Consider the following 14,172-nt stretch of genomic DNA (forward strand, 5'->3'; position numbering starts at 1 on the left):
GAAAAAAGAGAGAAAGATGGAGAGAGAGAGAGAGATACATGGGACTGGGGACTGGTGGGGGTGGGGGGAAGGTAATTTTGTGGATTGTAAGAAAAGTGTGAAAATATAACAATATGTCATAAAAATCATCATCATCATTCATCATCATGTAATAAGAGTTGAGAACATGTTTGACAATAACCATTTCAAAGGCAGATTGAGGGAAGATTAAAACAGATACTGTCAGGCACACACAATGCAGGAACATTTCCTTCTCTTTCAGTTTTAATGGCAGCATGTGCAGTGCAAACCTACATTTCATGAAAGACAAACAACGCCAAGCACTGAAAAAGAGCTACACACGAACACCATCAATTTATGGTGACAAGAAAATATTCATAAACAAAACATGCACAAAAACGAATGCTATATTGTGAAATATCAAACACATAAAACATGTTTTAAAAATGTAAATCATAAAGCCGTGTCTCCTCACAATAGCATGGCACAGAAATGTATGATGAACTGTTACAATAATCAGAGTTCATATCACATCAAAATTATTTATCACAGAGAGGCGCAGGTAATCTTATTCACTGTGTTTGCATTTGCATTTGTTTTTCTTTTTATCATAACAGATTTCTCTGTGTGAAATTCGGGCTGCTCTCCCCAGGAAGAGCGCATCACTACACTACAGCACCACCCATTTTTTGGTATTTTTTCCTGCGTGCAGTTTTATTTGTTTTTCCTATCGAAGTGAATTTTTCTACAGAATTTTGCCAGGAACAACCCTTTTTTTGGCATGGGTTCTTTTACATGCGCTAAGTGCATGCTGCACACGGGACCTTGGTTTATCGTCTCAACCACTCAAGGTCTAGTGGAGGGGGAGAAAATATTGGTGGCTGAGCTGTGATTCAAACCAGCGCACTCAGATTCCCTCACTTCCTAGGTGGATGTGTTACCACAAGGCCATCACTGTACCGTATGACTGGCAGCACACGGAAAGTGAGGCTTAGTCACTACAAGCCTGATGAAAGTGTACTCATTCTGCTGATTAAGCAAATGTTTGATGTGCTGAAAGGCAAAAATGTAAAAAACAATGACCATTCTGATTTCACCATTATATTCTTCAATCATGACAGAACACAACTGTCCATTAACTCACTCAGTACGACCAGTCCTCTCTTCTCCTCTACACAGACCTCTCGGATGTCCAGTAGGTGTCTCAATGATCCAACCTTTAGCTTCCGTCGTCAGAATTGTGGTATTCTTTGTCAACATTCACCTCTTCAGTGTAAGAGCCTTCCGCTTGTAATATTTTGATGGTGGTAATTGGGGAGAAACGCTGTTAACGTCGTCTCTTTCGCCATTCGTATGGAGAGAGTTAAAGAAATAGTTCACACAATGGTCTATACTGAAATGAGTTGTAAAGATTCATTGGTAAACAATGAGAAACAATGTAAGAGAATCATAGTCATTCAATATAAATTCATAAAATTCTTGGTTGACATAAATCTTATGTACTGTAAATTCATGCACATGCAATGATTGCAATTAGAAAGTAGGCACAAAATATCATACAATTATTAAAAACGAATTTACAAGCAATATGATCCGATACACAGTTGTCACATTCTCTTTTAATAATCTCATACAAAACGTTATCAATATATCAATATTCAAACATGAATTTTTCTTTTAAAGTCTGAAAAATATTTTGGAAAACCTTTGTCTTTCTTTTTTTTTTTTTTTAATGCAATTTTCATTTCATAAATCAATAACTTTCAATGTCATTTTTATTTCATGAACTTTCAATTTTAAAAATTGCATCATAATCTATATGGTTTTTATTTTCATAAACTGTACAACTGCATGGCTCCTGATAACCAACGCAATCTTAATTTAATTAAACACGTAACTTTCAATGAAAAAAAAAAGGTATCATGATAGATGCAATTTTTAAGTTATTAAACAGCATGACTTTCATTCAACATAACAACAGAATGTACCCTGAACTCCAAGACAGCCTGAAGCTTTGTCCAATCTCCATCTTTCATAAACTGCGTAATTTCAAAAGCAATTTTCTTTTCATAAAGTGCAACATTTTCAAACTTAACGACTGGCCAGTATGTCATCTGACATGCAGAAAGAACAGAAACAAAGAACTGATACTTCTGTTTGTTTGGGGCCAGTAACTTTCATTCTGCATAGCTTCAAAATGGATCCTAAACTCCAAAGCAGCCAACATCCCTCCACACCCACCACCAACTCCCAATCATTTCATAAACTGTGCAACTTTCAATCTACATAGCTTCAAAATAAATCCTGCACTCCAAAAACAGCTTACCCCCCCTTCCCTAACTCCCCTTCTTTCATAACAATAATCGTAATAACAATAGTAATTCAATTTATAAAGCGCCTTTACATGTAAAGCATTCTCAGTTGTGCTGTACAGCATAGCAACGGCATAACTTTCATTCTACCTAGCTTCAAAACGGGCCCTAAATTCCCACAGTGCTTGACACTCCACCTCTCTCCTCACCGATGCATGAATAAGGAATGCACCAGCACCCACATTTGACAACTAATCCCCTATCTCCACGTAGTCCACAACAGGCATAGACATCTGACAACTAATCCCCTATCTCTACGTAGTCCACAACAGGCACAGACATCTGACAACTAATCCCCTATGTCCACGTAGTCCACAACAGGCACAGACATCTGACAACTAATCCCCAATGTCCACGTAGTCCACAGCAATGGCATCCTGTCTGTACCGTGTCAGCTCCTCTGGCTCCAGGTTGCTCACAAAGAAGTTGGTCTGCTTCCACCTCTTGGGGATGTCCTTGCGGCCGCGGTCGTCTATGAGCCGGAAGCCCTCCAGACGGATGCCCGGGAACTTGGCCTTCTGGAACAGCAGCACAGGGCCCCAGTCCTCTCCACACTGCCTGCAGCACACTCGGCCCCTCACCTGGATTTGCCCTGCAACAGGTGTAATCATGTTGTTGTTGTTGTTGTTTGTTTGAAGAGGTAGGTGGCATAATGCTGAAGACATTCCTGCAACAGGTGTAATCATGTTGTTGTTGTTTGAAGAGGTAGGCGGCACAATGCTGAAGACATTCCTGCAACAGGTGTAATCATGTTGTTGCTGTTGTTTGAAGAGGTAGGTGGCATAATGCTGAAGACATTCCTGCAACAGGTGTAATCATGTTGTTGTTGTTGTTGTTTGAAGAGGTAGGTGGCATAATGCTGAAGACATTCCTGCAACAGGTGTAATCGTGTTGTTGTTGTTTGAAGAGGTAGGTAGCAGAATGGGTAAAACACTTACCTGCCATTCCAGTTTGGGTTTGATTCCCAAGTTTCTCCCAAGTTTGGCTTGAAAATCAAACTGTGCATCTAGTCATTCATGTCTAAGTGCGCGCCTGAAATCTGATTGAATGACACAGGAAACGAATGATGAGCGCCCAGTGGCAGCCATTAGTCGGCTCTACCCAGGTAGGCAGCCTATTGTCCAAATGAACCCGTATTTGTAAAGTGCTTAGAGCTTGGTCTCTGACCGAGGATAGGCACTATATAAGTATCCATATCAATCAATAAATTCAGATGAGGTGATAAACTGAGGTCCCATGTGCAGCAATGAAAAAGAACTTCTGACAACATAAGTGTTGTCCTCTGGCAAAATCCTCTAGAAGAAATCCACTCTGATAGGTATATAAATAGAAATATATTTATATGCATGCGCTCAAGGCCTGAGTAGCGTGTTAGGTTATGCTGCTGGACAGGCATCTGAACACCACCACCACTGTGATCAACATCTGAAACAATCACTCTTCATAGGGAACCTACTGTAGTGATCAAATTCTTGAGGAGAAAAGACTTGCTCGATACGTAACTGAACAACACCACCACTGTCATCAACACCACCACTGTTATCAACACCTTAACAATCACTCTTCATAGAATCCTATGGTACTGACCAAATTCTTGAGGAAGAAAGATGGCTCGATACATAACTGAACACCAGCACCACTGTCATCAACAACCAAACAATCATTCTTTTTCGGAAACCTACTGCACTAACCAAATGCTTGTCCCCCCTCCACTGTAGTATTCCTGTGGTGTGTGTGCTTGTGGGTTGGTGCTTGAGCGTGTGTGCTTGTGTGTATGTGTGTGTGCTTGTGGGTTGGTGCTTGAGCATGTGTGCTTGTGTGTATGTGTGTGTGCTTGTGTGTGTGTGTGTGTGTGTATGTGTGTGCTTGTGTGTGTGTGTGTGTGTGTTGTGTGCCTTTTTCCTGTGATTATTCATATATCTGCAATTTGTAGTACTGTATTGGTGGATACTGATCTTGTTGTCCACTTCTATGTCTTCTTGTGTTGTATAATGCACAAACATAAATGTACTGTTTCATGAGAGGTGCTTAGAGCCCATCTATGGGGAGATTTCACCATATAAGTACAATATATCATCGTAACTGAACACCAGCACCACTGTGATCAACATCTAAAACAAAATATAAAAAAAACCACTTCACAGGAAACAGTGTACTGACCAAACTCTTGGGGAGGAGACACGTGCTCGGTGTTCCGGTTCCGGTATTCCAGGTCCGTGACGACACGGTGCATGCTCTCAATCATTCTCACGTCGGAGGAGACAAAGGCGTAGGCGTCACAGTTTCGGCAGCGGAAGATCACCTCCCCTTGGCGGAGCTGTTTCCCATGGCGGGCGGCCAGCTCTGCGTCACGCTTGCTTTTCTCCTCTTTCTGGATCTGGTCCAGCTCCATGCGAAACTTGCGAAGGCTGGATATGATGGTTCATTATCATTAGGCTTTTGTCATGTGATATGTATGAAGAGTGTGATGATTGTGTGTGTGTGTGTGTGTGTGTGTGTGTGTATGAATTTTGTGCTTGAGTGTTTGGTTGGCTGACTGTAGAGGGCTATACATGTAACATTGCAAGTTTTTCTTCTTTTTTTCATTTCAGTGTTTACATGCATGTTTTAAACTTCCATATTTACATTGTACAGCACAACTGAGCATGTTTTACATGGACAGGCGCTATATAAATCACATTATTAATACTATTATTATTAATATCACATGTCAGTCCTTTAAACTAGCAACCATTGCACTGCATATGGTTGGCAGATGTTCGTGTGGAAAGAACAATAAAATTGCTATTTGTCTGCCCATTCCTTGGTGTTTGTGGTGAATGCTGAGAAGATTTCTCTTTGCTGACTGGCGTGCAGTTATGCGTCTCTCTTTTACTCAACACATCATCTCAAACTGAATGTTCAGGCTGATGGATTTATTTGGTTTTGCGTGCGTGCATGCATACATGCGTGCGTGCATGTGTGTGTGTGTGAGTGAGTGTGTGTGCATGTATGTATTTATGTATAAATATACATCACTGTGCATCACAAAATGCCCAACAGAAGCTAACTGGCACAGTGTCTGACAGTGCAGAAAACAGACAAGAACAACAGGCCCTAGGGGCAGAGCATGGCAGCAGTCTCACTTTGTTGCAATTTCCGACTGCAGCTCCTTGATGGCCTCGTGCATCATCATTTCCCGGATGAAGTTGACCTCCTCCTTCACCTGCACCCCCTTGTCATGGCTGGCCAGCGTCATGAACTGACTGTTCGTCGCACGCGCCCGCCCTGGACAATCATCATTGACCTGTTTACCCGACCTGGACAACCATCACTGACCTGTTTACCTGACCTGGACAATCATCACGGACCTGTTTACCTGACCTGGACAACCATCATTGACCTGTTTACCCGACCTGGACAACCATCACTGACCTGTTTACCTGACCTGGACAATCATCACGGACCTGTTTACCTGACCTGGACAACCATCATTGACCTGTTTACCTGACCTGGACAATCATCACTGACCTGTTTACCCGACCTGGACAATCATCACTGACCTGTTTACCTGCCCTGGACAATCATCATTGACCTGTTTACCTGACCTGGACAATCATCATTGACCTGTTTACCCTGACCTGGACAATCATCACTGACCTGTTTACCTGACCTGGACAATCATCACTGACCTGTTTACCTGACCTGGACAATCATCACTGACCTGTTTACATGACCTGGACAATCATCATTGACCTGTTTATCCGACCTGGACAACCATCACTGACCTGTTTACCTGACCTGGACAATCATCACTGACCTGTTTACCTGACCCAGGCAATCATGCTAGACCCATTATTTAACCATCAGAATAATTATCACTGCCCTGTTTTTTTACCTGACATGAACAATCATCACCACCCTGTTTACCTAACCTGGACAATTATCAATTTAAAAAATAAGAAGAGAGAAATAAACAAAAACGATGGTGTAAAACCATGGCAACATACTCTCCCCCAGGGTGGGACAGAAGCCCCAATTTCACACAAAGAAATCTGTTGTGACAACAACAACAACAAAAAAAAGTCTGATACAACAGTTCCATCCAAGATGCCAGCCTTACCTCGCGCTTGCACCATGGCGATTTCATTGGTGACATGGTTGTAGCGGATGACTAGGTTGCACTTGCGTATGTCCAGCCCCTCCTCGGCCACTGAGGTGGCGATCATCACCTTGTGGTCCCCAATCCTGAAGAACTCCATCACATCCACCTGCTGGTTCTTCGTCATACCTGCCCACACCACGCATGTAAGTGGGACTGGTGGCCTGGTGGTAATACGTCCGCCTTGGAAGCGAGAGAATCTGAACACATGGGATCGAATCCCATACTCACCAGATTTTTCTTCCCCTCCGATAGACCTTGAATTGTGGTCTGGACGCTAGTTATTTGGAAGAGATGACAAACAGAGGTCCCGTGTGCAGCATGCCCTTAGCGCATGTAAAAGAACCCACAGCAACAAAAGGGTTATCCTTGGCAACATTCTGTAGAAAGCATCCAATTTGATAGGAAAGCAATTACATTTGCAGATGGAAAGAAAAAGGTGGGTGCTGCACTGTGGCGACATGCTTTCCCCAGGGAATGCTGCCTGAATTTCACACAGAGAAATATGCTGTGCCAAGAAGAATGTTTGCCCAGGGAATGCTGCCTGAATTTCACACAGAGAAATATGCTGTGCCAAGAAGAATGTTTGCCCAGTTTAACTCTTTCACTGCCAAGTTTCTGTGTGAAAAACACTCCCCAGTGCCAAACATTATCGAAATGATGCTCTCAGTCACGGGCTTCAGTTCATGTCAAAACAACACAATGGACTTGTTCACTTCAAACTGGGTCAGGGAGCAAAGGTTAGTCATTGTTCTAGTGGTAGGAAAACTGGCTGCAGCTGTCAAGCTTTGGTACCATGTGAAAAATGGTCTTTTTAACATGACCCCTCAATGTCAACAAAAGTCGCCTATGGCAGTGAAAGAGTTAAACAGTAACAGTATGAGTCTGTGGTTTGCAAAATATTTTCATCAGAATCAGAATAAGAACTTTATCGATGTCACAAGTTTCAGGCCGGTATATTTCTGAGTGCAAACATGGAAAATGTGCACATGCATTCAGGTGCATGTTTGAGTACACAAATACATGCTTAGAAGTAACTGCATGTGCTCAAATGTGTCAGCTACCCACCCTCCACCTACACCTCTTCAGACTTCTCTCACCTTTCCACCTCATTCTTTCACATCATCCAGACAGCTCTTCACTATGCACAAGAAGAGAGGAAGGCCAAAGAACACATGACGCAGAACAGTCAAAGGAGAACTCAAAGACCCTAAAGCACATGTGGAGTACCATTCCGTGAAGAGAGGCAGTTCCTCATTCATACTCTACTTGCCAAGGGGCATAATGGGCAGCAAGCAAGTCCACCTGATCCACTCTCTCTGTCACAAACCCAAAGTGGGTGAGAAGGAGCAATGGCCAAGCACTACCATGGGATTCACACAAAACAAATACTTGGAGGCATAAATAAAAGAAAACCCAAACTTTATTTAACAATACAGTAAACAACACGAGACAAAAACATAAGACAGGTTACGAACATAGAAGAGAGAAAATATATAAGAAACAGAACAGAGCAAACGAAATATAGGAACAGGAATGTAGAAAAGTGAGGAAAAGGAAAGAACTGATTCAGAAATCATCCTGTCGCCACCAGAACCCGGCCCGCACTACCGAAAAACGTTCATACATGCACATTCTCACCTCCCTAAAACTCAGTCACCAACTACATGCGCATAACAAACGCCCCACTCAACAGAAGCATCACAAACTGCACGCACAAGGCAAAATATCCAGCCACTCATGTGACACTCTCCCTGCACTCACCCCCTTTGTCTGTGGAAGGTCCAGCGCCGACCATCTTGCCGGGCTTCAGAGCCTTCAGCTCTGGCCTCCTCAGCATCCACTTCAGAAGGGCGGACACCAGGTCACGTGTCTTCACAAACACTATGGCTCTCGACTCCGGCTCCGTTCTGAAAGCCTGCAGAGACATGAGAACAGAGGGCTGGTCACAAAGCCTGCTTGCCTAGAGTCGGCTAAGTATGCATGCTGTTTTGATAATGATATAAAACAAAAAACTGCATGTTCACAAACACACATACACACACACATACAAGTTTGCATGCTGTCTAGAAAACGATGTAAAAAAAAAAATGTGCATGTTCATACAAACACACACAAGTTTGCATGCTGTTTTGAAAACAATACTGACAGGCGCAACAGCTGATTGGTTAAAGCGTTGGACTTTTCAATCTGAGGTTCCCAGGTTCGAATCTCAGTAACGGCGCTTGGTGTGTAAAGGGTAGAGATTTTTATGATCTCCAGGTCAACATATGTGCAGACCTGCTAGTGCCTGAACCCCCTTCATGTGCATACGCAAGCAGAAGATCAAATATGCATGTTAAAGATCCTGTAATCCATGTCAGCATTCGGTAGGTTATGGAAACAAGAATATACCCAGCATGCACACCCCCAAAAACTGAGTATGCCTGCCTACATGGCGGGGTAAAAACGGTCATACACAGAGAAGCCCACTCGTGTACACACAAGTGAATGTGGGAGTTTGCAGCCCACGAACGCAGAAAAAGAAGAAGAAAACAATACAATACAAGAGAGGCAAGGCCTTCAAGACTCACTTGTGATAAATTAAGTCCCCTAGCATTAATTACAGAATAATTTCCCTTTTTTACTATCTGCACCAAAACGTTTGCAAAATAAATAAAATTTCCATGCTTTGCAAAAGAAGTTCCTGTTTGAACAAAAAAAATGATAATAATGACTCCTCTTGTTGTTGTGTCAGAATAAGGTCAAAGTGCCAAGTTAAGAGAATACAAAAAATATAAATATAACAGTAAATGCAGTTTGCATAAAATAAGGCTTCTTTTTTTATTTTTTTTTGTGCCCATCCCAGAGGTGCAATATTATTTTAAAGAAGATGACTGGAAAGAACTGATTTTTTCCTATTTTTATGCCAAATTTGGTGTCAACTGACAAAGTATTTGCAGAGAAAATGTCAATGTTAAAGTTTACCACGGACACACAGACACACGGACACACACACACACACAGACAACCGAACACCGGGTTAAAACATAGACTCACTTTGTTTACACAAGTGAGTCAAAAATGTGCACGTTCAGACACAAACACACACACCACAAATACATGTATATTTACATGCACAGAAACATGCATGATAAAGCTGGTTAAGGCAAATGAATAACATTTCTTTCCGATGACATTATTTTCGTAAGAACCTGAAAAGCTGTGCTGCCTCTGCTACATACTCACATATACTTACCTGTGTTTTTTTTACTGCATGTGTTGGACTCTGTTCTATTCTTTATGTACACCAAGCACTGGCAGTCACTCATCAACACTCATTCCACTTCCACCCAGTCATCTGTAGACAACACTCAACTCAACAGATGCATCCTGGGTATTTCATGTTTCCATTAATTCACCAAACGCTAAAAAAAATTACAAGACCTTTCACAAGTGTATTAGATGTTATGCATGGTTATACGCATGAAGGGGGTTCAGGCATTTGTAAGTGTAACTTTATTCAAGTAAGTTAACTTTGGAGATAGGAAAAAAACACCTCCATCATTTCCTTCTAGGTGTGCCAAAACCATAGATTGATCTCAGGACACTCGGGCGAGAATCCAGAGCTAAAACCACTGGACGACCACCCCCATCATCCTTCAGAGAGATAGATGTTTAATCCCAACCACACTTAGCGGAGGAAAGACAGCACACTGAGCACGATGAAGAGTACCTTAGTGATGAGCTTCTCCAGAGTGATGAGCTTCGGATTGGTGTCCAACTGTTGACTGCTCAGCACTTGCAGGTAGGGTAAATTCTCTGCAACCAAGCCAGATGATTCATGACAAGGAAGTGGAACACCATCAGCACACAATCATTAACAGATGAAAACAAACACAGCCAAATACATGAAACACTGCAGACACAACAAAATAAGAATGTATTCAGTACAGACCAATCATCCCTGATGAAAAAAAAAAGATTTCCCTGAAAAAAACAAACAAAAAAACCCCAACAACAAATGCATGAAAAAAGAAAGTGGAAACATGTCAATCAATCACTTCATCCATAACATAAAGTAAGCAAAAACAGGAGTAAGTGAATAAGTATACAGAGAGAATGACTCTCTCATACAAGCATGCACAGACACACACACAGACACACACAGAGATAAACAAGCATGGATACAAACACCAAAGGCTGAAAAGACTGAGAAACAGAGCTGATGGCTGACAGCTGGTGAGAATGACTACAACACACCCTGCAAGAGATTTTTTTTTTCATCTCAACTTAAAGTAAGTCTTCTCTTCATCTTCTCTTTTCTATCGTAAAATGCTGTTACTGACATCAGATAAAATCTTTAAAACCAAGTTAAAAAAAAAACAAAAAAACAACTACAAAATCTTTTCATTAATAATTACCAATACCCTTCATGGATAATAAATGAATAGATATAAAAAAAAAAAAAAGGATTTCTAAAAACCGGAACAATGTGTTGGATTTACGCAAAACACAAGCATCTGCTCCTTTTTTCCCCCAAAGCATAAGTGGTGTAGCACGTATGGATCAGTCCCCACGTTTTGACACCTCCTTCATACTGAAACTCTAAAAATATCCACAAGAGACATACTGTCAAAGAGTTCCTTGAGGAAGCGATCCATCTCTGTGACACGTTTTCCCAAAGGATCGTACCGCTCGTTCAACTGACGATGAAGAAACGTCAACGCCTCTTGCGTCTCGCACTCATCATTGAGGACCAATGAATCATTGTAAAACTGCAACATTAAGGCAAGTGTAAAACTGAAAGAGAAAAGTTCAGAAAAATGTACAACTGGAAAAAAGAAAAAAAAGGACACTGGTCTGGAGAAGAAAGACAAATACACTAAAATTTTCATATTCTGCTGTGGTAGGGTTTTTGTTCGTCTGTTGGTCATTAATTTAACGTCAGTTCACTAAAGTGATTTTAAACATGATTGTGTGTGAGCATGTGTGTGTGTGTGTGAGAGAGAGAGAGAGAGAGAAAGAAAGAAAGAGAGAGAGAGAAAGAGAGAGAGAGAAAGACACACACACACACACACACACACACACACACAGAGTGTGTGTATGTGTGTGTGTGTGTGTTTATGTATGGGCAAACTTGCGTGCATTCATCTCTGTGTTTGCATGTGTTGGCAAATGTATTTTGTTTCCTTGTTTCATGTTTAGCTTTTGCTTGGATTTCCTTCATTTTGTGTTTCAAATGGGGATGGCTGTGCAGCCTTTGTAAATTCTACAATATCAATACCACACTGCCCAAGCGATGTAATAGTCAAAATCACTGGAAAATACCTATTTCTTGTTTTGTTTTTCCATACATATATATTTTTCAAAATAAAATAATGTACTGCAAAGTCTGTTTCATTCTTTTCCATGAGCTTTTTGATCCATCCACACAAGTCTGGACTGCCAGCTGAGAAGAAAAACAGAAATGAAAGTGAAATGTCCGAAAGTATCCCCTTGCATGTCTCCTTACTTAATATACAAGTCCGTTAAAAAGATTTTTTTTTTTTTTTTATAAAAGGGGAAGAAAAACCTTCAGCAGACAGGCACAATAGCTGAGTGGTTAAAGCGTTGGACTCTCAATCTGAGGGTCCAGGGTTCGAATCTCGGTAACAGCGCCTGGTGGGTAAAGGGTGGAGATTTTTTCTGATTTCCCAGGTCAACATAATTATGTGCAGACCTGCTTGTGCCTCAACCCCCTTCGTGTGTATACGCAAGCAGAAAATCAAATACGCACGTTAAAGATCCTGTAATCCACATCAGCATTTGGTGGGTTATGGAAACAAGAACATACCCAGCATGCATACCCCCAAAAATGGAGTGTGCTGCCTGCATGGCAGGGTAAAAGTGGTCATGCACATAGAAGCCTACTCATGTACATACAAGTGAACATGGGAGTTGCAGCCCATGAACAAAGAAGAAGAAGAATACCTTCAGCATGCACCGAGCAGAGTCCATAAAGCGCCGAGCTTCAGCGTCGTCCAGCATGGCAATGGTCTTGAACAGTTCAGAGACCCACCCAGTGTACTGACTGGTGCCCCGCACGTGGGGCCTCAGCTTCAGCTTCTCCCTCAGCACCTCGGTGTCCTCGTGGTACAAGTCTGTTTGGAAGACAGCGTGCAACAGCTGAGTGGTTAAAGCACTGGACTTTCAATCTGAGGGTCTCGGGTTCGAATCCCGTTGGCTGAACTCTTGCAATATGATATCAGTGTGGCATGAATGAGTGGGTGGTTAAAACATTGGACTTTCAATCTGAGGGTCTCAGAGTTTTGAATCCCGGACATGGCGCCTGGTGGGTAAAGGGTGGAGATTTTTCCGATCTCCCAGGTCAGCACATGCACAGACCTGCTCGTGCCTAAACCCCCTTCCTGTGAATACGCATGTAGAAGATCAAATACACATGCTAAAGATCCTGTAATCCATGTCAGCGTATGGTGGGTTATGGAAACAAGAACATAACCGGCATACACCCTCCCATCCCCCCGAAAACAAAGTATGGCTGCCTACATGGCGGGGGTAAAAAGTCATACACGTAAAAGCCCACTCGTGCATACGAGTGAATGTGGGAGTAGCAGCCCACGAACACAGAAGAAGAAGTCTGTGGCGAAAAAGTCATGGGCATCACAGGTGACTAGAGCTGTAACAGTAACAGCTTACCATATTGTCAAAACCATGATATTACTGTTACAGTCCAAAAAGGCTTATCTATATATCACTGTTGGTTATAGACCAGCCCACCACACAGGGCCACACCAAAAAAAAACCCAAACCAACCTAAAACCAACAACAACAACAAAAAAAGGGGGGCGAAGAGAAAATTACAAATGCAATCAGTTCCATTCACATATGCCTAGGAAACGCCTCTGACATTGACCATTGCATCTTTTTTTTTACCAGAGGATTATAATAATAATAATAAAAAAAAGGAAATTTGCCACGGATGAGGTGCTGTATTTCGTGTTATGTATTTATCTATTATTAATTTTTTTTTTTTTTTCTCTCTGCTGACTATTGGGAAAGTTTGGTCCTTTGTCTTTTCTCTAGACAAATCAGTGTTAACAGTTCTCACTCACATTCCGACTTTTCCATCTTCATTTCAATAGTCTTCATGATGTCCTCGATTTTCTCTTGGAAATGGTCGTTGGGTCTTTTGCCACATAAATGTTGCTCTGCAATCATACATAAACAATCATGAGAGTGGCAGATGCAATAAGACAAGTGATTACACTAGAAACCACACACACAGACATGGGGCACAACTCAAAACCACACACACACACACACACACACACACACACAAACACACACACACACAAACACACACACACACACCATACATAAACACTTGCATGTACACACACACACACACACACACACAAACACACACGCACACACACAAATGCACAACACAACAAATGCCCCTTTCAACACTGAAGAACATGGCACTGAAAGGAGGAGGACCGGGCAGATGGCTGGTGGTGGAATCAGTCAATATAACACGAAAAACAGACTTAAAGAGCCACAAATTTGAAACATCTTCAGTATTTTGTACTGAGAATTCCACATGAGGAAGATACTGCTGAACAGTTTGAGAAATCTACCTAGACTGGAATCACAACAAGGCTGTACTTCTGCACT

At 41.9% G+C, this 14,172-nt stretch overlaps 1 protein-coding gene across 5 annotated transcripts in view; it reads right to left on the bottom strand.

Moving 5' to 3' along the window:
- Window positions 1-248: 248 nt before the first annotated feature.
- Window positions 249-14,172, bottom strand: part of LOC143293632 (antiviral innate immune response receptor RIG-I-like) — a 35,777-nt gene continuing 21,853 nt past the window's right edge. For all 5 annotated transcript variants that reach the window (XM_076604723.1, XM_076604722.1, XM_076604725.1 and 2 more), the window contains 9 exons: window positions 13,608-13,703; window positions 12,466-12,635; window positions 11,126-11,270; window positions 10,229-10,314; window positions 8,278-8,431; window positions 6,475-6,642; window positions 5,498-5,639; window positions 4,533-4,780; window positions 249-2,964 (listed from right to left, as the gene is read on the bottom strand). In XM_076604723.1, coding sequence (XP_076460838.1) covers window positions 2,711-2,964; window positions 4,533-4,780; window positions 5,498-5,639; window positions 6,475-6,642; window positions 8,278-8,431; window positions 10,229-10,314; window positions 11,126-11,270; window positions 12,466-12,635; window positions 13,608-13,703 — 1,463 coding nt within the window. In that variant the 3' untranslated portion in view covers window positions 249-2,710. The remainder of the gene's footprint in view (window positions 2,965-4,532; window positions 4,781-5,497; window positions 5,640-6,474; window positions 6,643-8,277; window positions 8,432-10,228; window positions 10,315-11,125; window positions 11,271-12,465; window positions 12,636-13,607; window positions 13,704-14,172) is intronic.

The sequence above is a fragment of the Babylonia areolata genome, chromosome 19, assembly GCF_041734735.1.
Source record: "Babylonia areolata isolate BAREFJ2019XMU chromosome 19, ASM4173473v1, whole genome shotgun sequence".
NCBI lineage: Eukaryota > Metazoa > Mollusca > Gastropoda > Neogastropoda > Buccinidae > Babylonia > Babylonia areolata.